We start from the raw sequence: 27909 nt of genomic DNA on the forward strand, positions 1-27909 counted from the left end.
GGCGAGACGTCGAAGCCGCTAACCCCATGAGGGGATGGGAATAGCGCCCTACTTCGAAGTTGAACGTCGAAGTAGGGACCGTGTAGTCATTGCGCGTCCCGCAACATTGAAATAGCGCGGTCCGCCATGGCGGCCATCAGCTGAGGGGTTGAGAGACGCTCTCTCTCCAGCCCCTGTGGGGCTCTATGGTCACCATGTGCAGCAGCCCTTAGCCCAGGGCTTCTGGCTGCTGCTGCGGCAGCTGGGGATCCATGCTGCATGCACAGGGTCTGCAACCAGTTGTCAGCTCTGTGGATCTTGTGTTGTTTAGTGCAACTGTGTCTGGGAGGGGCCCTTTAAGGGAGCGGCTTGCTGTTGAGTCCGCCCTATGACCCTGTCTGCAGCTGTGCCTGGCACCCTTATTTCGATATGTGCTACTTTGGCGTGTAGACGTTCCGTCGCAGCGCCTATTTCGATGTGGTGCTGCACAACGTCAATGTTGAACATCGACGTTGCCAGCCCTGGAGGACGTGTAGACGTTATTCATTGAAATAGCCTATTTCGATGTCGCCATATCAAAATAGGCTACTTCGATGTAGGCTTCACGTGTAGACATAGCCTTTGTTAGTCATCCAATTCCCAGTCTCACCAATGGAACTTCTTTGGTGAAGATACGGAGTCATTCTCCATCATGAACCTGTTTCCAAAGAAATGTGCTAGTATAACCCATACACCTTCTGGGTGTGGTATATAGTCTCATCTAGTGTCACTGAGACCACTAGCTGAGATAATAATGAGCCTGCTCTATAGCCTTAGCTAATATGCTTCTGGCTTTCAGCTTATGCTGAAGAGATTCATGCTGCAAGCTCTAAAGTTCCCAGGTTCAATTCCATCTGCAGATGTCGAGGCTCTGATGGCATTACAATAGGGATGATTACATTTTGGAGGAAATTCATTAGCAGACTCAGTGAATCCATCTTTAGTTGTCCCTGGTTTGTTCCTATGAAAAATAGAAATTTCTTGAGCTGACTCTGAAGAAGTAGAGTCATATATGGAACTAGTGTTAGAATAAAAGAAGCTGGTCATAGATTTTAGGACAAAAAGGCACCATTATGATTAGTTTGAATTCTTTGTATAACACAGGCCAGAACATTTTATCCAGTCATTCCTACATCAAACATTTTGAAATGGGGGTCATGACGCCTGAGGGGATCACAAGGTTACTACACAGAGGGTGAGGAGTGGTCAGACTCCACCTCAATCCCCACTTTTCCTCCACCATTTATAATGCTGTTTGATATATTAAGTGTTATATATTGATATATAGTGATATATTAAAATTGTTTTAACTTATAACAGGAGTGGGAGGAGGGGGTGTTACGCTCATAGGCTTGCTATGTTAAAGGAATCGCCAGAATTTGAGACCCACTATCTCACATGAAGCTCATATCTTCTGATTGAAGTAAAGCATATCTTTTAGAAAGATATCGAGTCTTAATTAGCGTCAGATGAGGAATCCCATGTCCTTCATGCAATTTGAGTGTTTTGATTCTCTACTGAACCTATTTTATCACTTTTCTCTTTAATTTGCTTAATGCCATGTATATTTGATATGATTCATGTCAAAACTTTTTACTCATGTAAAATTACTTTTAGGGTTTCTCTACCATGAAGACCTCATTAGCCGCGTATCTAAGGCAGAAGCAGATGCAGTGAGCTGGATTGTTAAGGATGCTGTGAGGACATTTTTACCAGATGCCTTAGTGACCATAACTGGTGGTTTCAGAAGGTAAATGGGATAAAAATAATGTGCACCTTTTAACTCATCCCTCTCTGCTGTATATAAACAAAATGGTGACTTCTGAGCTGTGGAGCAAAGAAAGAAGCTAAATGGGAGAGTATGAAAGTTCCTTTCTAATTGTTTATAATACTGTAAAATCTACATGGACAAATCCCAAGAAACAAAACTTTCTCTTTTGCCACATTTCCAAGAGTTTAGATTCTGAAAAAGTACAGCTGATTGGTTTAGCATTATAGAATTGATGTGGTTAGGTCCTGTGATGATACCTCTGGTGTAGATATGTGAGCAGAGTTGGCAGCGAGGTTTGTTGCAGGGATTGGTTCCAGGTTTAGAGTTACTGTGGTGTGGTCTATAGTTGCTGTTGAGAATTTGTTTAAGGTTGGCAGGCTGTCTACAGGTAGGGCCAGGCCTGCCTCCCAAGGTCTGTGAGAGTGAAGGATCATTGTTCAGGATGGGTTATAGATCACTGATGATGCACTGGAGAGGCTTTAGCTGGGGACTGTATGTGATGGCCATGTTCTGTTGTTTTCCTTGTTGGGCCTGTCTTGTAGCAGGTGGATTCTGGGTACATGTCTGGCTCTGTCAATCAGTTTCTTCACTTACGTAGGTGGGTATTGTAGTTTCAGGAAAGCTTGGTAAAGGTCTTGCAGATGTTTGCCTCTGTCTGAGGGATTGGAGCAAATGCAGTTGTACCTTCGTGCCTGGCTGTATGCAGTGGATTGTGTAGTGTGCTCTGGATAGAAGCTGGAGTCATGTAGATAAGCATAGAGGTCCTTGGGTTTCTGGTATAGGGTGGTATTTATGCGACCATCTCTTATTTGCAATCTAGTGCCCAGGCAGTCGATCTCTTGTGTGGACTGAAATGAAACAGCACTGTAACAAAATTGACTATGTTGGGAAGGTGTAGGTGTATTTACCCTTTCTCACTGTGTTGCAGAAGTGTATCTTAAACAGCACTTTGATTTGAGGGTATTAGGTACAGTTTCTGGTATGTCAGGTTGGAAAACATTTTAAATTCTTTTCTGTTAGACACTCTTTCAGGTGAACTTGAAATAAAAATGTCAGGGCTAAAATCCAAGGCTAAATTTAGAAATGTAACTGCTGTACTTAAAGAATTAATTAATCATGCTTGTACGCACAGGCTCTATAGACATGCCTTTTCTTGCTTACCCAGTAAGTGCTGAGCAGCTCCATGCTGGACAGGGAAGTGGCAATGAAGCTGGTAACACCATATAAAGAACAGCAAAAAATGTATTAGTACTTGAAGAACTTGGTCTGTTGGTACAACATTTTAAAATTAGTATAATGCTAAATTAAGAAAAGGATCAAGAATAATATAGCTGTAGTGAAATGTGCTATACATGTACACAACAGTTTTGTTGCCTTATTGTTTGTCTCTATTGTTGCCACATACAGAGAGGATTTAAACACCCTCAGGTCTTATTGATTGGGACCATGGGTGGTGGGTGAAGGTGCAGCTAGGGAAGGCAAACCCCAGGCCCGTTCCTTCCACCTCTGAGGCCCCACCTCTGCTCACAAGGCCCTGCCCCCTGTACAGCCTTCCTTTCTCCCCCACCCCAAGACATGCCTGACCCTAGCCCTCCTTGGTGGCCAGGGAGCCAGACTGCTGTTCTGTAGCCCTAGTTCTCCCTGCATGCTGCAGCCAGAGCCACAGCCCTTCCAAGGCTGGGATAGTCCAAGTCTTTCTGTTGTGTCTGTGGTCCCAGCCCTCCCTGGCCAACCAAGGAGATGGGCCATCTGTGCTGCAGCGCCAGCTTTCCCCACCAGCCGGGGAGCACAGCTGTCTCACTGTAGACAGAGCCCATCCAGCTAGGGAGCTGGGCTGCCACACTCTGGCCCCAGCCTTCCTTGGACAGCTAGTGTGTGTGAGGAATTTTGGGAAGACAACGCCTTCCTTCCTACATTACCCACTGCCCAGGAGTGGTGGGACCTACAACCGAGTCCCTTATAATTACTGTGGTCATTAAAAACAAGAAGTCCTGTGGCAACTTATAGACTAACAGATATTTTGGAGCATATACTTTTGTGGGCAAAGACCCACTTCGTCAGATGCATGACTCATCTGACAAAGTGGGTCTTTGCCCGCGAAAGCTTATGCTCCAAAATATCTGTTAGTCTATAAGGTGCCACAGGACTTCTTGTTTTGTTGGAAGATACCAACTAACTCGGCTATCCCTCTGGTACTGTGGTGTTTAAAAATCCTACTTTTCCTTATAATAATGTGTCTTATATATAAAAAGAGATAATGTATCTGAAGTAATGAGATGCTACTGTTAATGGTATTTGATTGATGTTAGTCATATTATGAGCTAGACTGTTAATAAAAATGAAAAGTTTGAAGAACACAAGGAGCTCAGATTCCAGCAATACAGTGTCCCTTAACACCATGTTGGGACTTCTGCTCAACAATGACTCAGAGGGAACGTTGTCACATTGTGAATCGCTAACACTGCATACTGCAGCATCCTGGACTTGCCTTGATTTGATTTTGCTGATGAAATCTGATGATTTCATAACCAAAGGTTATTTAGCTTCAGGCTACCTAGGAGCAAAAATACTGGGAGAAAATCCTAAAGGAAAATTTTAATAGATGGGAAGATACAAAATTTGAGTTGAAGCATCACTATTTGGATAGATAATTTGTAGCTAACACCTATTCATTTATTTCACTGGACTTAACAGCTACGTCTACACGTAAAGCCTACATCGAAGTAGCCTATTTCAATGTGGCGACATCGAAATAGGCTATTTCGATGAATAACGTCTACACGTCCTCCAGGGCTGGCAACGTCGATGTTCAACATCGATGTTGCACAGCACCACATCGAAATAGGCGCAGCGAGGGAACGTCTACACGCCAAAGTAGCACACATCGAAATAGGGGTGCCAGGCACAGCTGCAGACACGGTCACAGGGCGGGCTAGCGCTTCCGGGGCAACAGCTAGCCGCTCCCTTAAAGGGCCCCTCCCAGACACACTCAGCCTGCACAGCACACGGTTTGCAGAGCCATAGGCATGCAGACCTCGGGCGACGCAGTCATGGACCCCCAGCAGCAGCAGCCAGAGGTCCACCCAGCCGCCCCTGCAGGAGCAGGGCTCACCCTGCTCCATGCCATGCGGGAGGCAGCTGAGCAGCTCCTTGCCACACAGGAGGAGAAGCAGCCCGCAGGGGAGGAGGACTCAACCCCCAACCCTGCAGCACCCCGACCCACCCCCCCGCCTCACACGCCGGCGGCTGTGGAGCCTACCCCACCAGCACCGACTGGTGGGAGCGGCTGGTGCTTGGGGAGTGGGACGATGACCGCTGGCTCAGGAACTTTAGAATGAGCCAGCAGACATTTATGGAGCTATGCCAGTGGCTCACCCCCACACTCAGGCACCAGGACACTGCCATGCGGTGTGCCCTCCCTGTGGAGAAACGGCTCGGCATCGCTGTCTGGAAGCTGGCCACTCCAGACAGCTACCAATCCGTGGGACAGCAGTTTGGTGTCGGCAAGGCCACCGTCGGGGCTGTCCTCATGGAGGTAAGAGGACCCACGGGGGGAGGGGGGAAGGCAGCCCTGGCAGGGCAGGGCAGGGCCACACACACCCTGCTCACCCCTCATTGGTGCTCTCCCATGTGCTTCCCCTGCAGGTCGTGCGCGCCATCAACACCATGCTCCTCCACAGGCTCGTGAGGCTGGGAGACCCGGATGCCGCCATCGCGGGCTTTGCCCCCCTGGGCTTCCCCAGTTGCTTCAGGGCTCTGGATGGGACTCACATCCCCATCCGCGCCCCGGAGCACAGTGGAGGACGGTACATCAACCGGAAGGGCTACCACTCAGTGGTCCTCCAGGCCTTGGTGGACAGCCGGGGCTGTTTCCAGGACATTTATGTGGGCTGGCCTGGCAGCACCCACGACACCTGGGTTTTCCGGAACTCGGGCCTGTGTCGCCGGCTGGAGGCAGGGACCTACATCCCCCAGCAGGAGAGCCCTGTCAGGGACACCACCATGCCCCTCTGCGTCATCGCAGATGCGGCATACCCCCTTCGGCCCTGGCTCATGCACCCATACACGGGCCATCTCTCTGCCAGCCAGGAGTGTTTCAACCAGCACCTGAACCACGCATGCCAGGTGGTGGAGCGCTCATTTGGCCGCCTCAAAGGGCACTGGAGAAGTCTCCTCACCCACCTGGATGCGGGTCCCACCAACATCCCCCAGACTGTGGGTGCATGCAGCGCCCTACACAATCTGGTGGAGAGCAAGGGGGAGGCCTTTTTTCAGGGCTGGGCTGTGGAGGCCGTCAGGGCTGACGTGCAGCCACCCGCTGCCCCCAGTCGGCAGGTGGACCCCGAAGTGACCCGGGTCCGGGAGGCCCTGCGGGCCCACTTGGATGAGGCTGCGGGGTGAACACTGCCAGGCCCCCCAGTGCGCCTCCCCCCATCCTCCACAACACTCCCTGCCCCTACGCCCACACCACGGAGCACCCAACAGCACACCCCCCCCACACTTTTCCTGCACAAATAAAAGCAGACGCTTGTTTGTGAAATCAAACTGGTTTACTTTCAACTCTGTTCTATAACTAACTAATACAAACTATATACAGGAACTTCTAGCTAACTTAAATATGAAAAGTGTACGTATATATTATCAAAAAAAGCCAGGGATAACAAGGAAGGGGAGAACTATTTACATGGGGGGGGACTGGGCAAACGGGGGGCACAAATAAATAAATACCAACTATATACAAAGGGGGGGGCACGTCCTGGGCCCCACGCCCCTATAGTCCGGCACTGGGGGTGAGCGGCCGGCAGCCCCGCCTCGGCCGCAGCCCTGTCCGGGGCTGGCTGGGGGCTGGGCAGACCAGCAGATACGTCCGGCGAGTGTCAGCTGGCCCCAGGTCTCCCTCGGCGGAACGGCCCTTGGTGGCGGGTGGCAGGACGACGGCAGATGGCGCGGCGATGAGCGGAGCAGTGGGTGGTGCGGCGGGTGGAGCAGTCAGGGCGGGTGCAGCGGCGGCCGGCGCGGCATGGGGGGCCAGGTAGTCCACTATGCGGTTGAATGTCTCCATGTAGGCCCCCCATGCCTCTTGGTGCCAGGCCAGCGCCCACTCCTGGAGGTGGAGGTGGCGTTGCTCCACCCGCAGGCGCTGCTCCGCGACCTCTGGGGGTCCGTTGCCGGCGGCTGGTGCTGGGTCCACTGTCTTGCCTGCCGTGGGGCCAGTCGGTCCTCTGCTGAGGGGCTGGACTGGAGCGATGGCCCCGGAGGGGATTCCAGGACCACTGACACCTCTCTGGTCCTTCCGATGGTGCAGCTGCGGAACACAGGAGTGGGGGAAGAAGAGTGGAGACAGGCATTAGTGTGGTCCCCAAGCCGTGGCCCTTGTCCCCCCACCCCTGTGCTGCAGGTTCCCCATCCCCGTCCCCGGGAGATGCTGCTATGATGGAGTTCAAGGGTCCCCCTGCACTGCACCCCGTCCCCTGGCGGGAGTGACTCTCACTTCACTCAGCAGGGTCTCTGATGGGAGAGGTTTCTTAGGCAACAGATGCCCAGTTTCTCCCAGAAGTGACAGTACAGCAGTCAGAGACAGTCCTTCCTGCTCGGTGTCCCACCCCCTCCTCCTGGGGGACCCTAGAGGTTCCGCTCCCCCCTGCCCTGGGGATGGGGCATGACACCGTCGTGCTGTGGGGGGAAGGGGCTGATGCACTCCTGTGAGGGACATGCCACTGCTGTCCTTGGGGCCATGGTCATCTGGGCATGTGGAGGGCCCTGACCACATATCTATTAGCCCCACCCCTCAACCCCGGGGGTGTACACCGGGGGGGTACATACCTGTAGGTCCACTCCCACGGTCGGGGGACACCCGGGGGGCGGACGCCCGGCTGCTGCTCCGGGATGGCAGGAGGATCTGGAGCCCGGTGTCGGTGGAGGAGGAGTCCCCCTCCTCCTCCTCCTCCTCTTCCTGCTCCAGTGCCCCGGGGGTGGGCTCCAGGCGGGCCCGCGGGGTGCGGGGCTTGCCTCCGGGGCGGACTCCAGCTCCGGGGCCTGCTGGGGCTCCTCAGCTGAGGTGTCAAGCGTGGCCGGAGGGGAAGAGGTGTGCCGGGGGCCCAGGATGTCCCTGAACTCCCTGTAAAAGGGGCAAGTGATGGGGGCGGCCCCAGATCGGCCGGCCGCATCCCAGGCCCGAGCTTAACCCTGCCGCAGCTCCTTGACTTTACTCTGGACATGGTCCGGAGTGCGGGCAGGGTGACCCGGGGCGGTTGGGCCCTCGGCCAGCCGAGTGAACGCATACGCGTTCCGCCTCTTGCTCCCCATTACCTGGAGCACCTCCTCCTCGCTCCAGACCCCCAGCAGGTCCCGAAGCTCGGCCTCTGTCCAGGAGGAGCCCCGCTGCCACTTCCCGGCCTGGCTCCTGCCCTGGGAACCCTGGCTCCCCTTGGGGGGAGGTTCCCTGAGGGCACTGGGGGGGCTGCCGGGTGGCCATCAGGTCGGTTGGGGGTGTGGGTGGCTGCAGAAGAGCATGCAGGCTAGCCGCGTGTTACTGCTGCTGCCTGAATACTCTCTCAGCTTCCTGCACAGGAAGGGAGGGGGTGGGGACCTCTAAGGGGCCACTCCATGCGGCCACCATTGAGCTGAGGGGCTGGAGAGAGCGTCTCTCAACCCCTCAGCTGATGGCTGCCATGGAGGACCCCGCAATTTTGAAGTTGCGGGACGCGCAACGACTACACAGTCCCTACTTCGACGTTGAACGTCGAAGTAGGGCACTATTCCCATCCCTTCATGGGGTTAGCGGCTTCGACGTCTCGCCGCCTAATGTCGATATTAACATCGAAATAGCGCCCAACACGTGTAGCCGTGACGGGCGCTATTTTGAAGCTAGTGCCGCTACTTTGAAGTAGCGTGCACGTGTAGACACGGCTAACATTACTTAACATAAGAACTGGGAAATAGAAGTGTGTTGTTCATATGAAGAAAGGCTAAAAGAATTGGGCTTGTTTAGTTTGGAAAAGAGAAGATTGAGGAGGGGACATGATAGCAGTTTTCAGGTATCTAAAAGGGTGTCATAAGGCAGAGGGAGGGAACTTGTTCTTCCTTGCCTCTGAGGCTAGAACAAGAGGCAATGGACTGAAACTGCAGCAGGGGAGGTTCAGGTTGGACATTAGGAAAAAGTTCCGAACTGTCAGGGTGATCAAACACTGGAACGAATTGCCAAGGAAGGTGGTAGAATCTCCATCACTGGAGATATTTAAGAAGAGGTTAGATGGATGGCTTTCAGGGATGGTCTAGAAAGTGCTTGGTCCTGCCATGAGAGCAGGGGGCTGGACTCGATGGCCTCTCGAGGTCCCTTCCAGTCCTACTGTTCTATGATTCTATATGGTATCTGCCAACACACTGTTGCTTCCCACTGTATGTTCTGGGTGCTTTTGCTAGATTAACTCTAATGAGTTGAGCTGGGGATTCAGCTCTCATTCATTCTGCCTGGTGCACTAAATGGATGGATATGAGGGCCAGGTGTGCATGGGCTAAAGGAATTTTAGTGCTTTGTTTTGTAGAGGATTCAGTTCTGTTGGCTGTTGAAAAAAGTGATGGTTAACTGTATTTGTGTTTATGTAACTCGGGGTGGGGAATCTTTTTTGGGCTGGGGCCACTGACCCACAGAAAAATCAGTTGAGGGTCACATAAAAGTGAGAACTCCCCCACCCAAACCTCACTGACGTGGCCCTGAGACACCTCACTCCCCTCACGCTCCAGTACCAGGGGCAGAAGGGTGAAAAAGAGGGGAATGAGGTTCAGGGTTTTCCCCAAGCCAGAATAACTCTTCTGGATGCCTGGGGGGAGCCAAAAATGGGGGATTCAGGATTCAGTGTGTGGGAGCCAGGGGTGAGGTCTGAGTGGGGTGCAGGAGAGGATGGGGGTGGGTGTTTGGGGTCTGCTTAGGAGGGAGGGTGCAGGAATGGGCTAAGGGCAGGTGGTCTGGGTGGGAAGGAAGGTGTAGGAGTGGACTGGGGTTGAGGGATCTGGATGAGAGCTAAGATGCATAAGTAGGCTGGGATCCAGCAGAGTGGGGGTTCAGGAGTGGGTTGGAGGTGCAGGATCTGGGCAGAAGGGAGAGTGCAGGAACAGGCTGAGGATGGGGTCTGGTTGGTAAGCAGAGCAGGAGCAGGGTGTGGAGTCTGAGCAGGAGGAGGGGGCGGAAGCAGGCAGGGGAAGGGGGCACTTACCTGCTGCTGCTGCCTCCTCCTCTGGCTGGGGAAATGGCAGAGGCCAAGAAAAGCCTCTCCAGGGAACTTTTTTTTTTTTCCTGTAGCCACCAGGCACCACCCCTCCACTGCCCTGATTGGCTAGAGATCTGGCCAGTCAGAGCAGCAGGGGCAGCTTCTCTGCAGGCAGTGCTATGCTGCCATTTCTCCAGCTGGGACAAAGTGGGGAGGAGGAGGAGCAGCAGCACCACACAGTGCCTGGAGCTGCTTCTTGCCCCCACCAGGCAGAGCCCATGGGCTGGATCTAGTCCCAGCTTGCCTGATTCCAGCCTGTGAGGCTCAAGCTCTACACCTCCCACCCCACGGCAGGGCAGATGCTGGAGAGGGGAGCCCCATCGTGTATATAACTAGCTGGGGTAGTATCTGCCCCTCTGAGTTGGCATCCCTTTCAATTATTGTAAAAACCTTTAAAAAATCCACTAATAAGATAAAAAAGTGGGAAAAATGAAATTTAAAACACCTACTTTGAGCTTGGATTCAGCCCACTGTAAAGTCACGTTCTGAGTGTTAGATCTGGTTTTGTGTGTGTTTGTATTTAAAGGTCGTGCATCTGGGTTCAGCAGGTGACTTTCTTACCGTATAGTTCATTTTTAATGTAGTTCTTGAACCTTGGTTTCTGAACATTACTGCTCCCTGCAGTAGATGGGTGTTTTTCACATTGTAAATGCAGATGCTGTACAGCATATACATGGAATCAGAAAGGTTTTCTGTCTACTATCATACTGCCACATGTGATTTTCTTACACTAGCTCAAAGCATGGGATTATTTCTACATACGTTTCTGCTTTGATGTAAGAGATGTCAGGCTCCTAGACCTGGAGACATACTCCATTAGAAGACAGCAAAGAAATTTGCCCAGGTAGAGAAGGTATTAAGGATCAAGTTTTAGAAAGCCAGGCTTCACTGGCAGAGCTAGAAGGCACCTTTTCTCGTTTAGTCAGTAGATGTCTCTGTTACACTCATTCCTATCACTCACTGTATTACAACAGCCATACACAGCTGGGAAGAATTCTGGCTTAATCCAGTACATCATGGTTTACACAGTGGTGTCATTGTGTAAAAATCATTCAGCTTGTTGCTTTGAAAGGTCTGCACAAGTGTTACGATTCTGGCATTTTATTTTTAGACTGATATTTTAACATCAGTCCACACCAACGTAATCATATAGTGCTTAGCGATGGAATATTAATATTTTTATAAAAAGTTCCTGCTCCTCCTCCTGCCTGCTATGCATTATGATCCAGATACTTGTTCTGTTTTTACTCAGACGTTATTCAGTAAAATTTTCACAGACTGGAGTTTGCCTGAATATGAATTGAGTATAAATGGACTCAAGGCCTCAGGAGTAAAGCTAAAGTTTTTACAGACCCCGATTTAGTGGACTTTAGGAACAAGAGACATCCACCAGCCCCCTCCCATTGTTCCCGAAGTCTGCTGGGGTCCATAAAATCCTAAATTCCCCCCACCAAAAAAAAAAAGTGTGTTAAGGGACTTACTACAGCCGCAGCCTGGAGGAGCCTTCCCTCCTCCACTGGAGCCACCATGTGCTCCTCCCACCAGAGGTGGAGCAAGTACATGGGCAGACAGCACTTGCGTATGTACCCCACTGGTTGGAGAAGCTGTGGGCTCTGGTGGCAGTGGCTCCTCCAGGCCATGGGGTGGGGTCTGGCACCTCCAGCCGCAGGTCCAGCAGCTCCAGCAGTTTATGTGGGCCCTGCCGCTGTGCTCTGGGGCCCAGATGGTGATGTGGGTGCCATCCAGGGCCCCAAAGCAGTTCAGGAAGCCCAACTCCTCAAACCCCCAGATGGCATCAGCCCAATCCCCAAGGCAGATCACCTGCCACAGGAGGACCCTGTTGATGGCCTGGATGACCTGCAGGGTGTGGGAGGGGAGTACACTTGTGAGTGTGGGGTGGGGTGCAGTGTGCCTGCCCCTGTCCCCTGCAGGGCAGGCCTCCTGGGGGCCCCCGTCCCCATCCCTGTCCCATCCCTGGTGGGGGTCACCCCCTAGTCCTCAATGGTGCGCCATGCAGGGGTGCCCCCTACCTCCTGTCCCCTGCATATGTTGGGGACATGACCCAGGCATGACTTACCTCATTGAGGATACCCCGACGGTGGCCCTGATCATCCTGAACTGGTGGCTGACAGATCAGTGACTGTCCAGGGTGGCCAGCTTCTAGAGGGCAATGCCCACCCTTTTCTGGAGCAGGAGCATCAGCCTCATGTGGGTGTCACAGTGCTGGAGGACTGGGGCAAGCCAGCGGCACAGCTCCAGGAATGCCCCGTTTGGTCATCCTGAAGTTCTGTAGCCACCAGTCGTCGGCCCAGTCCCCCAGCACCAGCCGGTCCCACCAGTCACTGCTTGTGGGAAAGCCCCCGACATGGCGGGTGACCCAGGGTGGCTTCCAGGAGGGCGGCTAGTAGCATGACCACCTGGAGCTGCTGGGGCACAGTGCCCAGGACCATGGCTAGTGCGCTGGCCATGGCCTCAGTGGGGAGAGGGAGCTGCTCGGTTTCCATGGGGGTCTGGGGTGCCTCCTCTACTCTCCGTTGGTCTGTGTATCTGGGGTCAGGTAGCTGGCCCTCAGTGTGTGCAGGCCGAGACTTGGGGTGGGAAGCCCTTTAAAGGGATGGCAGGCGGCAGCCCCAGAAGGGCTCATCTGCCAAGCGACCCTGCCTGTGGCGCTTTGTGCCCCTGTACTTTCGAAAGAGCACCCTGAGACATGTGGACGGTCTCTTTCGAAAGTGCACTTAGGGTCTTTGAAAAGGGCGGGTTAAACCCTCAATCCTCATTTGCCTGTATGGACTCTCCCTTTCCAAAGGATGGCTTTTGATGTTCCTTTTTGAAAGCCGTCCTTTCGAAAGGGGCTGTAGCATAGACGCAGACTGACTGTTTGCCTGCTGCCCTGCCCTGAACTAAGGGCTGGGCTTACTAACTGTTTGCCACAGCCCCGCCCTGAACCAGGGCCTGGGTGCATACCCTGTTGGGTGGCAGCCCTGTAAAAGGGGAACAAGAATCCGGGGAGACAGCTGTCAGCCCCGAGGTCAGCTGTATGCCGAATGGGGCAAGGTTTGGAGGCCTGCACCACCCGAGGGGTCGCCAGCTGCTGGTCGAGACTGTTACACAGGCCCTGTGTTGAAAAAAGGGAAGAGCTCAGATAAAATGGAATAAACCTAGTGAAGAAAATTATTGGTCTGTAGCATCTGGATTTAAGGAATTCTTTGGCTTTGCTGCAGTTTTTGATGCATTTCAACAGGCCTTAAAACAAGAATTCGACATAGCCTGGGACTGTGATAGTATTTGCTGCACAAAGAAGAAGAGTTTTGGGGGCTTTTTTTAAAAAAAGTCAGAGACCAACTCTAAGCTACTGCAATCTGTCAACAAAAGTTATCCAGATACGTCCACACAGAAAAGCGGATCAAAAGAGCAAGCTACTCTGTCAACAGAGAGCAGCCAGAGTGCCCGGCCCTCTCTTCAAAACATTTTTGGTTGGCTGAACTGAACCATGCATTGGATTTTGAAGTAAATTCTTTGATAAAAAGGAAGTGCTGTTTAATACTCTATGTAGCTGATAAAAGCATGCTTTAGTGGGAGCTGTGTTACACTGCATTAGAGGATGAGACGGAGACATAAGTTCAAATCTTGTTTAAATTATTAATATAGAATATGCACTGTCTTTCTGACTGCTATTAGAAAACCACTGTTATGGTGAGCATCCCACTCTGGAGAGGTATAGATATACAATAGTATTAGATTTCAGACTGGTACAACTTAGGAGGAAAAACTGCTTTCATTAAGTTTTTAGTTAAGTGCATCAGCAGAGGGTTTTTTCCTCAAATATTGGCATTATAAAATTACTTGGAAGTTACACTGTACCCTGGATATTCTCATTTCTTTATTCCTTTTCAGTCTAAAGCATGATATATAAATCAGGAGGATGTAACCTGTACCCAGATGCTCAAGTCCCATTACATTAGTTTCTGATTGCTTTCTCCTGGAGAAGTTACAGGGAGAACAACTGTTTTGTCTGCTGTTATTTCTCATTTTGCCAAGAATGAATGTGCTTTAGGGAGGCTTTGAGGCAATCTGCTCACTGAGCATTTGAATTGGCAAAACTTTTGTGCATTCTTTAATTTAAACATATCCTGGACAAATTTGGCAGTTCTGTCGGCAATATAGAGAAGAAAGCATTTGGACATCATCGACAAATTCAGGTTTGTCACTAGTAAACTTTATTTTGCTGTGGGTGGTTCCAGCTTGAGGTGATTGAATCCATGCCAATGAAATATCTTTAGCTTATAGGACTCTTTAAAAATGATAGTAGAGATTCTCTCCTTTCTTCTTGAAAAGCTTTCCTAACCCTTAAATCACCACTAATGAAAGGAAAGTCCTCTCCTGGTAAACTATGTGATCAGCTGAATAAGAGTAATCGGCAACTTTGGTGTCTCCAATGGTGTCGTTCAGAAAGTGATCTTAGTGTCTTGACTGTTTTTCTTCCCCTCTCATGGAATCTGCCACAAATCACCTGTAAGCAAGGATGAGCTCTCAGAGTAAAGCCGAGGAAAAAATTGTTTGGAAGCCACAGTGTCAATATGGACAAAATGTTTTCTTAATATTGCATCATACCATTCAGAGAGTGGTAGTTGGAACCATAAACATCATTCCCTCAGAGCCATCTGTAATCTATCCAGTTTCACCAGTATCCTAAATAGCAAAGGGATCAGAATTTTGTTCTTTATGGTTAGTCAGAAATCGGATGGGGTAGCCCTATGATTGTGATTATAGCCTTGGCCTCATGAGTCAGTCCAGAAGGAGCACTGCCACGTACTTTAAAGTCACTGACTGCTATCATCTTTGCAACCACCACCACCACTATAGTGAGGAATATGAGAAACTTGGACAAGGGCTCTGTATTTGTATATTAGCTAGACACTTTTATACAATCACAGCTGCAATGGTATTTCATTTCAATTCAGTTGAAAGAATGACTATGCAGTCCTAAAACTAGAACAGCCAGCTTTTTTCTGACAATGCTATATAGAGCCTTTGTTGTCCATTGACGCGTAGAGTGATATATTCTCAGTTTAACCCTACGCATTTGATTATACTGTAAACATGAAAATACAGTGAACTGAAGTCTTAAACAAAAGCCTCTGTATGTAACTGTTATAGTATTTGAAATATTCTCTAAATATTCCTAAGGTGAATACAGAAAATATTGCAGCAATGTTTTCAGTTTCCAAAGGCAAAATATTAGACAATAGCATAGCAGAGGTGACTTGCTAAGAATAACATTATGTACTGCTTTGATGTATTATTTCTTTAGAAATTAAATCCATTATTAAATAAAAAAGCATATGCAGAAGCATTGTCTTCATTTAATAAATCTGATTTGAATAGGATCTTGTAACTTTCATACTGTAGTTCAGAGTTCAGCTGTCTGTTTACGATAGCAAGAGCCATATACAAATACATCACACTATTGCATTCAAAGCTACAGACAAGGTTAAAGTGAAAGCCAATGTGTTTAATTTTTACTGAAGATGTCACCATTTCTGTCTAAAATTTGTGCCACTGCAATTGTTCTTAATCATTTGTAACAGGTAGGTTGTCTAATTCTCCACACAGTTATCCTGAAATAATGTAGAAGGGGGAATTTTTGATTAACTGTATATTTTTAAATTAAATATCTACTACTACCAGATGCAGTATTGCTCTGCTAGGCCGTGGCCACGCTAGCCCCTCCTTTCGAAGATGTTGTGGTAATGTGGCACTGCAGGATATGCTAATGAGGTGCTTCTATGAATATGCAGCACCTCATTAGCATAATAGTGTTCGCAGGTGCTTGAAAACTGCTGGTTTCGAAACGCAGCCGCCCGTGTAGCCGGGGAGGCTTTCAAAATGACCCCCTGATTTTGAAAGCCCCTTATTCCCACCTGGTTTTGGGAATAAGGGGCTTTCGAAATCAGGGGGCCATTTTGAAAGGACCACCAGGTACATGGGCAGCTGTATTTCGAAACTGGCAGTTTCAAAGCACACGTGGCTGCCATTATGCTAATGAGGTGCAGCATATTCATATGAACACCTCATTAGCATATCCCACAGTGCCACATTAGCATAGCCCCTCTGAAAGTAGGGGCTAGTGTGGCCACAGCCATTGAGTGTCATGCAGCATCCCAAAGATGTCTGCTGGAGGGGGTGAAATGTAAAAGTTTAAGAGAGCACTTCACAGAATAAAAGTGGAACAAGCAGGGCTAATGAAGAAGGCTGGTGTCTGAATAGATCTGCCTGTCTGTCTGCCTATCTAATTTTTAAGCGCGTGTGTGTACAAACCGGTAGACGCCCATGGGATTCAAAGATTTTTAACATTTGATTCTTTGTATGATTTGCCCCTTATGGTCACTTTTGTAGTAATTTTTGCTGTACAAGTCATCCACTTGACAACTCTGGGCTTTTGAATTATATGGCTATATTTTTAGAATGCCTGCTGGTGCATAAAACTGAACTGTTAATGACTTTACTAAGTCAAATTAAATTTTAATGGCTTGGTTTAATTTTTCCTCTAGCCTGTTCACATCCTTTTAAATGGCATTAAAAGTGATTCAGTTGTCTTCTAATATCTCAGCTGACCTAAATAGCCTTTTAAGTAAGCCTTTTTAGATGAAGCAAATCTGACATATTTTTAAATAACTAAAGATCTTTTTGATTGGTTAAATGCTGATATTTATAGCTTATTTAGTTCATTTATTGAGAAGCAAAGTCAAAAGAACAACAGGATGTGGAGACAGGACAGAAATAATCATGGTTTCTCTGTCACTTTACAAGTGAATAGAATTTAAGAGGAAACTCTTAACAGTTCTATTTAAAATTCAAAGGAGACAGAAACATTGTTAAGTAATATGAGAAGAAAATGGTTGGCTGGGAAATTATATAAATTAAAACCATTTTAAGAAACATTAAGTGGGGGAAAGTAGCAAGTTAACAGTGCAGAGCTCTCATGAGTTTATTTGCACACCTTGCATGGGGTCTGATCTCAAAACACTGTTTGAAATATTCCCTGTGGTCTTTAAATCCATTTATTCTATGTTAATATAATTAGACAAAATTTAATCTTTTCATGGCCAATTTAAGTGGTTATAAAATTATATGCTTATTACTTATCAGAAGTAATAGAATTCTGATTTTAGTTTTAGAATACTGCTGTACAACTTTAGTGCATACAAAAGCATTTTTGATGTGTCCATCATAATAAAGTTGTTTGATGTTTATTTTAAATGTTGAAAAGCTATTTCTAAGAACTTTCTGTATGAATATAAATCCCTCCTGAAATAAAACCTCCATTATACATGTTGAACCTCTCTGGCCTGACAATGGAAGTTGTTGGACCAGAGAGCACCTGCACGCAGTTGTGCAGAGCTGGTCTGGAGGGTGTGCTGTGAGCAGAACCCAGCTGGTGAATCAGGAGCAAAGCCCCACTTGCAGCCCCGCAGCGTGGAGCCTGGCTGGTGGGACATGAGCAGAGCCCCTCCCACTCCCCAGCAGCCCCATGGTGGGGAGCCTCTCGGGGAGCTTGTGGGCAGGGAGTGGGGCAATGGCCAAAAGAGGAGCTCAGCTAGCAAGCTGGTGGGCCCCCCAGTCGAGTCCAGATGCCTGACCTCCCCTGGTCCAGCAAATTCCCTCATTGCTAAGGGTGCTGGACCAGAGAAGTACAATCTATACCTGGGAATGAATGTGGTAAAATGCCCTCTTAGCTGAATACGCAGCATGAGATTCAACCAAAACCATCAGTGTGTTTATCATGTCGGCATACTGGAGAAATGCAATAAAAATAGCTTGCTACACAAATGACGGGAGAGAATAATTTTCCTGTTGCTTTAGTCATCCAAGCATTTAAAATTTGGTAGTGCCTTTATTAATTAGGGTTGTTTTCAAGACTGACTCAGTTTTTCCATTCTAGTTTCTTTTAAGGAGTGCCAGATTGTAAGAGTGTTTACTTTAGACGTATGACCTATCTCTGAAACAGGTGCCCATGTACTGCAGTGATTAGCCCATTAGAAATATCCCTAGACTGAAAGACGTTGAGGCAGCTACACCACTATTTTGAATTGCATTAACACAAATTTGAAATTTCAACAGTTTGTGCTTTAGCACTCTTTTGAAAATACATGGTTAAGCTATTTTTAGTATTGGGGGAATATGTGGTTTTTTACTCATCTGTTGCTCAAAATGTTAGAGGGGATTTTGTTTATTTTAAAGCAAAGATAAGGTCTAGAAGATTTAACTCATGTATGAGTGATTCAGAAAGATGAAAACCAGGGATTATAACCCAAATTCTGACAGTATCACAGACTGGTTGTTCTCTTTAAAGAGACATAGGTTCATTACACTTGGGATACAATTACCTCACTTATCCAATCACAAGCAGTGAAGTCATGTGATTTTAAGGTCACATGGCTTAGCTAGGTCTCATAAGTATGCAGAAGGGAGGAAGTCTCTTGGCCTTGGCAGGCAGACATCAGACATATGTTAACAGGATGTGAGTTAGTGTGTTAAAAATATCAGAGGGGTAGCTGAGTTAGTCTGTGTCTTCAAAAGCAACAAGAAGTCCTGTGGCACCTTATAGATTAAGAGAGATTTTGGAGCAAAGACCTGCTTCATCAGATGCATGAGCTGTGGAGGGAGTTGTTCCAGAGAAGGGTTTAAAGAGGGAGTCTCAGTCAAGGGGAGGGCCAGAGTTGACAAGGTCTGTTCAGTCACAGAGGAAGTGGCCCTTTATCAGCAGTTAATGTGGAGCTGTGAACATCAAGAGAGGAGAAATCAGGTCAGTTCAGTCAGGGAGGATGTGACCCATTATCAGTGCCTAATGTGGAGGTGTGAACATGAAGAGCAAAGAGACTGCTGGGAGGCTAGCTCGGAGCTCCACTGTAGACATACTTTTAAGGAAAAACATGAGGGTTTAGGGAAAGGTGCAAAGGGTAGTTCCCTCCATGAGAGGAAGTCCTCACCTGGAAGGAAGTTCTGGGAGTTGCTGGTCAGCAAAATAACAGTAAGACAAACCAAAGCCTCAGGACAGAGGGGCTCAGCCCTGTTTGATGCTGGTGTATTGGTAGTGAGGATTTTTTATATTTGCCTCTTTGGATTGGTATAAACAAGAAGAGATTCAATGACTTAGCTGGAGGGCCAAGTAATCGGAGTTGCCAAACCAGACTGTGATGATGGTGGGGTTCTTTGAGACATTCTGAAAAAGTGAAACTGAGTAGGGCCCCATGAACCACCCTAGAGCAAGTACACAGGATGTGTCATAGTCTTAATAGTATCATGTGCAACCAGGGACCCATTTACCAAGTTCATATGTCCATTGCTATTGTGTTTGAATCCTAAACTTGGCACAACTGGATGTGAAAGATTTAGAAATTCCACTATGTTAGATTAATTCGGGGCTATGTTTTAGAACAATGAACTTATACTGTACTGCTTAGTGCCTATGGATTATTCTGCTGTTGTTTTAAAACATTCTAAACATGAAACACCAAGGTAGTGAAGTGAAATTGTGGAAGCTCTCAAACAATTCCAGTATCTATGCTACAGGAACAGAGAACCCTCACTATTTTTTAGCCTCTTCTAGAAAAGACTTTCTTGAAGTGTAGAAGTCACCCAAGTGTAGAGGGACAGCATAAGGCCTGTGGCATGGTGCATAGGGCCTATCCTGGCTCTCTGGACAGGGATGAATTTCATCCAAATGTTTTTTTTTCTATTGTCAGTGAAACCCAGTTGGCTCAGGCACTAGTAGAATACACAATATGTTGCACTATCAATCTTGGAATTCTGCCACCACGGTGCATGCCAATATCACTTAAATGAAAATATCGTGATGATTTTATGAACTGGAAAATCTATTTTGTACATAATGGTGATTCAATGCTCTTTAAATGTTTTGAAAATTTATTAGCACATGTCTACATGACAGGCACAATAACAATATAAAAGCATATGTTATTAAAAGTAATGGGTGTCTGTTAACCTGAAAGGATGTGTGCACCAAGTAAAATACATTTTCAAAATCTATAGAAAGAATGTCAAGTAATTCTTTACGCAAAAACCTCCAAGCAAAATCAATGATGATAATGTTAGAACTGTTTTTTAGCACAGTTGTGGTATACGGTTCACTGGTGATTGGAAGGGCATAAAGTGATAGTTGTTTGTAGATACTTTCCTTTGCATGCTGCTGGTATATGGGGTGCATGGTTTTATAGTAAAAACATGGCATAAGCACTTACCCTGACTTCCACAAATGAATATAGACTTTTATTTGTTTAATTATCACAATAAGCTTGGATTTGATCATGTTTTTCATTCTGTGGATGAAAGTTGAAATCCAGCAAGGTTCTGGTAAATTGTACCTGGGATTTTTGCTTTTTTCATTTTTTGATCATTGGCCCTTTTTTGTCTGATTGTCATGAATAGGGACAAAGAACACGTTTGGATATCATCCTGCAGAAGGGACATGATGACAGTAGTTAAAATTTGTTGAAAGAATAAAGCCCTGGTAATACATTTCTGTTCCATTGTCCTTTTGCTTCCCAGTCCTATGACATAAAGTTGCTCATAATAAGTGAAAAGTACAAATCACTTGTAAGTGGTAAAATGTGCAACAAGAAAATCAGAGAATAAAATAGGGAGTGAACAAATAACTGAGATTAGTTGGCAATTTTCTCTTGAAACTGCTTCACTTTATTTGTGAAATTCTTTTCCTGTTCTTATTGAAACTGCTTCTTGCCATAACATTGAGTTTTGAGTAAATATGTTTTTCTGTCAGTTTGCTCTAGAAAATTTCACATTTTCATTGAAAAACTGAACTGAATTATTTAGATTCTGAAATGCCACTAGGATGCTTCATGGGAATTGTAGTTCAGGTGCCTTTTGCTCCCATTTTATATTCTGGTTGGGACTACCCATATGGAACTCGTTTCTTGTGATGCACATTTTCCACAGCTCCTGTGATGTCTCACCTCACCAACAGAAGAGATCATCATCCAACATGTGACCTGTAGTTTGAGAGATTTCAGTCTATGCTGAAGAATAGATGTGAGAGACATCCCAACTACAACTCACACAAGAGTGACACTTCACCAGTGAAGTATTTCACTTCAGGTTTTTACAAAATTTCCTGTGGAAATTATTTTTTAATTTTTGTTGAAATTCTCTTTGGAAATCTTCCTCTCATTCTCTGACCAGCCTTCCTCACAAACTTCATTGGGAGTGTGTGTAGAGAGAGAAATGAGACTGTAAACAATATGAACCACGACTGACATGGAAAGAAGGAAGGGTGTCTAAGGAATGGACAAGATCTGTGCTAGTGACAATACACAAGAAGGAAGTACATTGGAGTGCAAGAATTACAGAACGATTGCACTAACGAGTCATCTAGGCAAGGTGCTGATGATAATACTGACAGAGAAACTAAGATCGCAGATAGAAGAAAATATAGCAAGTGGGGTTCAGAAAAGATAGAAGTACCATACAGCAGATATTGGTACTAAGACTGAAAACAGAGAGCTCAATGAAAGAACAAGAACATATGCACTTGCTTTGTTGATTTTCAAAAGGCATTTGACAGTATAGATCAGAAAGTGACTTGGATGGTGTTGGAGTTATACAGAGTGGATAGCAGACTGATACGGTTGTTGAAGGATATCAATGACAACGCGGAGGCAGTGGTGAGAACATGTGGGGAGTTGTGAAGTTGGTTTAAAACAAGTAGAGGCATGAGACAAGGAGATCCAATATCGCCAAGTATCTTCATCGCACATGTGGAGAGAATGATGGACAAGATCAAGGAAGAGGTAGAAGGGATATCTGTGCACAAGGAAAAAAACAACTTGAGGTTCACAGATGATATAGTTATCATTGAGGAAGATGAGGAGAAGCTAGCGAAAATGGTGCAGGTGCTAAACAAAGAAGGGAAGCAGTATGGACTGATTATGAACATCAATAAAACAAAAACAATGGTATTTGGAGAGAAGGAAATAGGAAGGAAGATCAGCATAGATGGTATTGAACTAGAAAATGTAAAGAAGTTCACATATTTGGGGAGCAACATAACGTATGAACTAGACTGTAAAAAGGAAACCGTGACTAGAACAGCAAAAGCAAGAGCGAGCTTGAAGACAATGGATAAGATCTGGAAAAGCAAAGCAATTAGCTTAGGAACGAAGCTGTGTGTCCTGAAAATGTGTGTATTCAGCAGCATGTTGTGCGGACGTGAGACATGGGTGATAATGAAAGATTTGAAAAGAAGAATATTGGTCTTTTGAAAGGAGTTGTTATCGAAAGATTCTGATAATAGGATGGATGCAGAAGGCCACCAACAAGGAATTCTATAGAAAGATACAGCTGACAGAGAACCTGCTTCAGAAGGTTATAAAACAGAAGCTACAACTATTTGGGCATATTTGCAGAATGAACGATGAATTAAAAAATCAAGACCCAGGTGTTTGGCATAATGGGTGGTTTGAATAGGAGAGGCAGACCCCACAGAGAATGGATAGATGATATAGTAGTTTGGTGCGGAGCTAGTCTACAGAAACTAAGCCACTCTGCACTGGATAGGGAACAATGGAAAGGAATAGTGAGGAAAGTGAGAGGGCATCGGACACCAACGGTTGCTGAGCCCATGTTTATTGATGATGATGATGATGATGAATAATGCTAGAGCAGAAGTCAGCAACCTTTCTGAGGTGGTATGCCGAAATTTGACCATTTGGTCTCTGTGTGCAGTCTGAGTGTGGTGATTCTTTTTAAAGTCACTAATAGTCCTACTTGAAACAGCTTCATTAAACAAATTAAGATGCAGAGCTTGATCTTTAGGTGGTGGTGGTGGTTGGTAGCATGAGCTGGTATTTTGTTAATCCACAGATGGCATGGCCTTCAGCAAGCTCCTGACTGCATGGGAGAGGAGGAGCGGGCCTGAGCTCCTGCCTCATGTGCCAATGAAAATAGGCTCATGTGCCACTCTTGGCATTCATGCTGGGAGTTGCTGACCCCTGTGCTAGAGTATAAACAAGTGTTTTCAAATATAACTAGTGAGTTGGTGTGCTGGTATACCTGAGTATCCAAGCTCGATGCAATTTACAGGAAGTAAATTTTCAGTTAATGCTGAGCAAGCCTAAAAATCAGGTCTCTTTAAGTTAGGTTTAAGCTGACACCCAGAAATTTAGTCCTCCAATCTTAATTTTGAGAATCTCATTTACTGTATTTCAGCAGAACTTATTTTAGAAAAATATGAGAATCATGGGGATTCAGGGTTGTAAAGCAAGAGTAGGAAGGTAGGTGTTTTAAAAGCTTAGAGGAAATAAATTAATGTGTGCCCAAGGGTTATATGTGCCATCTTGCAATAAATAGATGAAGAGTAAAATATAACCACTATGGGATGGAAGAAATGTGAGTAAAAGCTTTAAACATGTTCTAAACCATTAGGAAACCAAAAGAACTGTAAAGATAACAGAAAATAAGGAGAAAATATAAATTAGATAATAGAAGAAAATGAAGAATAAATGGAAGATTTCAGGTCTGGCAAAGAGATACAAGAACATAAGGAACAAGAGAGCCAATAAAGGAGACAGTGTGGCCTTGAAAAAATGGGAGGGATTGTTCATTACACAGAGAAAATCCAAGGCAGCATTAAAGCCATAAAACAGCCTCCTCAGGGTTCTCCAGTTGAAAATATGAATCCTGAAGTAACACATTAATTCAAAGTAGGAATAGAATAGAAGAAAACTGTTGTTTAGAACAATTTAAATTCTCTCCTGTCTTTTCAAAAGGCTATATATAGTACTGAAATAGCTTACTGTGGGTGTTGGTGTGGAAGCGAAAGCTGCAAAGTACACTTCTCTTGTGGAAACATTTTTTAAATGTGGGATCTTTTTGACAAAAGGCACTGGCTTGATGTTGCAGAGTTTTCTTTCCCTAATTCCTAGGAGGAGTTGATGATGCAACTTTGTTTGGCTACTGTAGAGAAACCAGGAGTTCACTTCATACCCTGCAGATATCACTTTTCCCATTCTGGTATGCAGCCCCTCCAGCTGTTGCCTACCCCTGTCACTGTGTGTGTGTGTGTGTGTGTGTGTGTGTGTAGCAAGGAGGTAAAAGCATTAGAAAGAAAAATAATCTCAGATTGCATTAACATCCATTGATTTCCTTTGTGCATTATGATAAAGTCAGAGCTTGTAAGAGCCAAATGCTTCCCCAGCCCATCTTTTCCTTTTTCTCTCCCTCCAATTCTGCAGAGTATGGAACTCAGATGAACCGGATTTGCAGGCCAAACCCCGGTTTTGTCAACAAAACTTGTGAAGTGGCACACACACAATACATTGGTCGATGGTATCTGGACAAAACACAGCATTTTTGCCGGAAGCATTCTGTCTCAAAGCTGTGAGGCATAATACTGCTGTCAACAGATTCTGTTGACAAAATAGGTGTGTAAATTCTCTTGACATGCACAACAGTGGGCAGCCCTGTCTGCTGTGCTTCTGGGTGTCTGTTTAGTTGAGAGAGCAGCTGGGCAGGCCAGCCACTCTGTCGACAGAGTGGAGCGCTATTCTGTTCGGCTTTTGTGTGTGGCCACACTTGGTCAACTAAAGTTTTGTTGGGAAAACTTACCCGACAGTGAGTTCAGTTGACAGAGCACTGTAGTGTAACCATAGCCAAATTGATATAGGCAAAGTTTCCTCTTTGTATTTCCTGGCTGGTTTCTAGGAGGAAAATTCAAAGTAGTATTGAGATAGGAACATGAGAGAAAAGTAGCCACAGTATCTTTCTAGCAAATGTGGCAATTTCTAGCTCCAAGTAAGGGGCTAAAGGGAAGAATTAGTGGCAACCAACCACTGGCCTGTCAGATTCCAAAGGAGATATATTTTTCTCTTATGCCTTCACCAGAAAGTATTCTTGGATCCATGAGCTATGATCAAATATGCATCAGCAGATACAAGACGCTATGGGGGTTCCTTCTTAACTCTGTTCTTGTGCCCTGCAGTTTTGTCTCATGAAGCAGTTACAACACAAAATATCAACTTGTCTAAGGTAGGAGTGTTGGAGAACTGCCAGCAGTAGTAGATGGATCTTCTAGAATGGGGTGGGCAATAAGATGGCAGCAGATCATCATGGTTACCCCCTGGCAGGCCATTGCCACTATACTTACCTGTGCGTCCACAGGTATGGGTGCTTGCAGCTCCCTTTGGCCGTGGATCACCATTCTCACCCAATGAGAGCTGTGGGAAGTGGTGAAGATTAGGACATTGCTACCTGCAGCCTAAACGTGGTGAACGGGATCCAGCCTGTGGTCCAGTATTTGCCCACTGTTTTTCTAGAAGTCGAGCCGAAATTAATACAGTGCTCGTTGCAGTGCTTAGTAACTAGGACTGATTAAGGAATTTAATTAATTTGTCAGAATGAGCAAAGTTAATGATTCTTACCTTTCACTCAGACATGGTCTAAGAATACCAGTAGACCAGCATCCATACCTTTACCATCTCCTTTGCCTATAAACCTTGTTGCTTGCCCTATCCTTGAGCAATATAGAACTGAAAGGGCAAATCGTTGTATGTTGGCTTGCTTGCACAACTCCACTGATTTTTTTTTTATTTACTCCCTGTCAGAACCTGCTAGTTCCTGAAAGGCCACATCTGCACAAATGGCTTTTGCCGGAAAAAACTGTAGAGTATCTACATGGCAAATATGCTTTGTCGACAATTTGTCTACAAAACCTGGCACATCCACCAGCAGCATTATACCTCACCCTGTTCAGATACAACACCTCTCTCAAGAGTGTTCCATCGACAAAACAGCCATGTAGATGCTCCAGGGCCCTTTTGTCAACTTACAGGGCTTCCAGTTCACTGGGCAGCCTTGTTTGCAGAGTTTCTGATCAGCCATTCTGTCGAAAGAGGGCCAGGCAGTCTGGCTGCTCTCTGTTGGCAGACCAGATTGCTCTTTTGACACGCTTTTATGTGTAGATATGATCTGTCAACAGAAGTTTTGCTGGGAAATCCCTTCCAACAGTAATGTCTGTCGACAGAAGTTTCTCATGTAGACATGGCCAAAACGTTTTAAAATATAGTTTAGCATAGTTGTAGTTTAGAGTTAAGCAATTTAGTTAAAATTCGATGTATCTATTTATGTATTTTCTGCCTTTCCTGGTGATACCTCTTATTAGAAAATTGGTCTGAAAAAGTCTGTGTTTCATAGTTCACCTACAACTGCTATTTCCTCCTCACTAGAAATCATAGTTCTGTTTATTAAGTGACTGTCAATTGTGGTAAAGATGGTGAAAGGTTCGCAGGGAGGGAGTGGGAGGGAGGAATGAGCAGTTGCCCTGAGGCCTGGCATTTCAGAAAGGCCTGGAGCAGTGGAATCTCCAGGCCCCTTTGAAGTGCTATACCAGCACCACTTTGTGAGGCGCTCTGAGAAGGGGAGGGCTCATCACTACATTCTGTGCAGCACTACAGGCTGATTGCCCTTGGCCCAATCCCTGCCACCATTGGCCCTGCCTTTTCCTAGGGAGGGAAGCTGGGCCCGCGTTGGCCCTGCTGCTTTAACACCATTAAGGTTGACCTCAGAATAGTGAAGAGGTCATCTTTGTGTGAAGGATAGGGACTCAGTGCTGACTAACCCTAAAGAGATGGTAGCAATGTGGAAAAACATACATTTCCAAAGGCTGTTAAATGGTACAAGAGAGTTGAAAGTGCGAGCACTGTTGCAGTTATGGAGAAGCCTCTAAAGAGATCACTCTCTCTAGAAGAAGTAAAAGAAGCACGGAAGAAGATGGAGAAGGGAAAAGCAGCTGGTGAAGAAAAGGGAACTTTTAATATATTCAATGCAATTGGAGATAGTGAAGTAAAGAGACTTCATAGATTACTGTCTTTTCTGGGATCAAGCTAGGATGTCAGATGACTGGGGAATGGAGGCGATTGTACCTCTGTAGAAGGGTAAGAGTGATGTAAATGATCTGGCCACCTATCTGGGCATCACCCTGTCAAGTCAGTCTCTCAAAGTCCTTGACAGAGAGAGATATTTGAAGTCAAGACTGAGGTGCAAGGTGGAGGGAACTATAGGAGAGGAGCCACATGGTGGGAGAGAGGGATGGAGGGGAAAGGAAAAAAGGAAGGGAGGAAGAGGACATAAAGGATGTGGAAGACTAAGGATATAGCACAAAGACTCCGAACAGAAATTTTAAAAGCACTGCAACTCCAAGACCTGTGAACCCAGGCCATGGGCAGGAAGGCAGGGTGAAGAATTGTGGGCATTTCCAACTCCATGTGGTTCTGAAATGATACTGTTTGTAGAGAGAGAATATGACAAAAGGTAAGTTAAAGTTGGCTAGATTTTTTTATAGGCTGTAAATCACAAAGGACACTTCTGTAGAGTTCACATAAGTCAGAAATAGTAAAAAGGTAAGAATAAATTGAATGGAAGATTGCACCTGCCAGTGTTCCCTGTAAGCTGTGTGATTGTGCAGCAGTCCATGAGAGACTCACATGCCACTGAAATGATTAGCCGGGCACCCACAGCCAGTAGTATGAATTTTTGTTGGTGGTGCATATCCACATGTCTTGGTGCACATAACAAAATTTATTCAATACATGGATGGAAAAATTAGAGGAAACATGGGGGTTGGAATTCAAAAAGCCATTTTCAATAGAAAACAGAAATTTTGAAACTATATGAATATCCATCTCTCATCAAGAAAGAATTCTGTTAATCTGTTACTATGGTCTCTACTAGCTTCACTACCATATGCTGATGATCAAATTTTATGGGAAATCCATCATTTATCTAACTGTACACTGAGATCATTTAATTATGAAAATCTAG

General features: G+C 46.1%; 1 protein-coding gene across 1 annotated transcript in view; it reads left to right on the top strand.

Moving 5' to 3' along the window:
* Positions 1-27909, top strand: part of DNTT (DNA nucleotidylexotransferase) — a 168313-nt gene that overhangs the window by 57872 nt on the left and 82532 nt on the right. Inside the window, exon 7 of the mRNA XM_074999574.1 lies at positions 1636-1768. Within this exon, the coding sequence (XP_074855675.1) occupies positions 1636-1768 (133 nt within the window). The remainder of the gene's footprint in view (positions 1-1635; positions 1769-27909) is intronic.

Source organism: Carettochelys insculpta, chromosome 7 (genome assembly GCF_033958435.1).
Source record: "Carettochelys insculpta isolate YL-2023 chromosome 7, ASM3395843v1, whole genome shotgun sequence".
Taxonomy (NCBI): Eukaryota; Metazoa; Chordata; order Testudines; family Carettochelyidae; genus Carettochelys; species Carettochelys insculpta.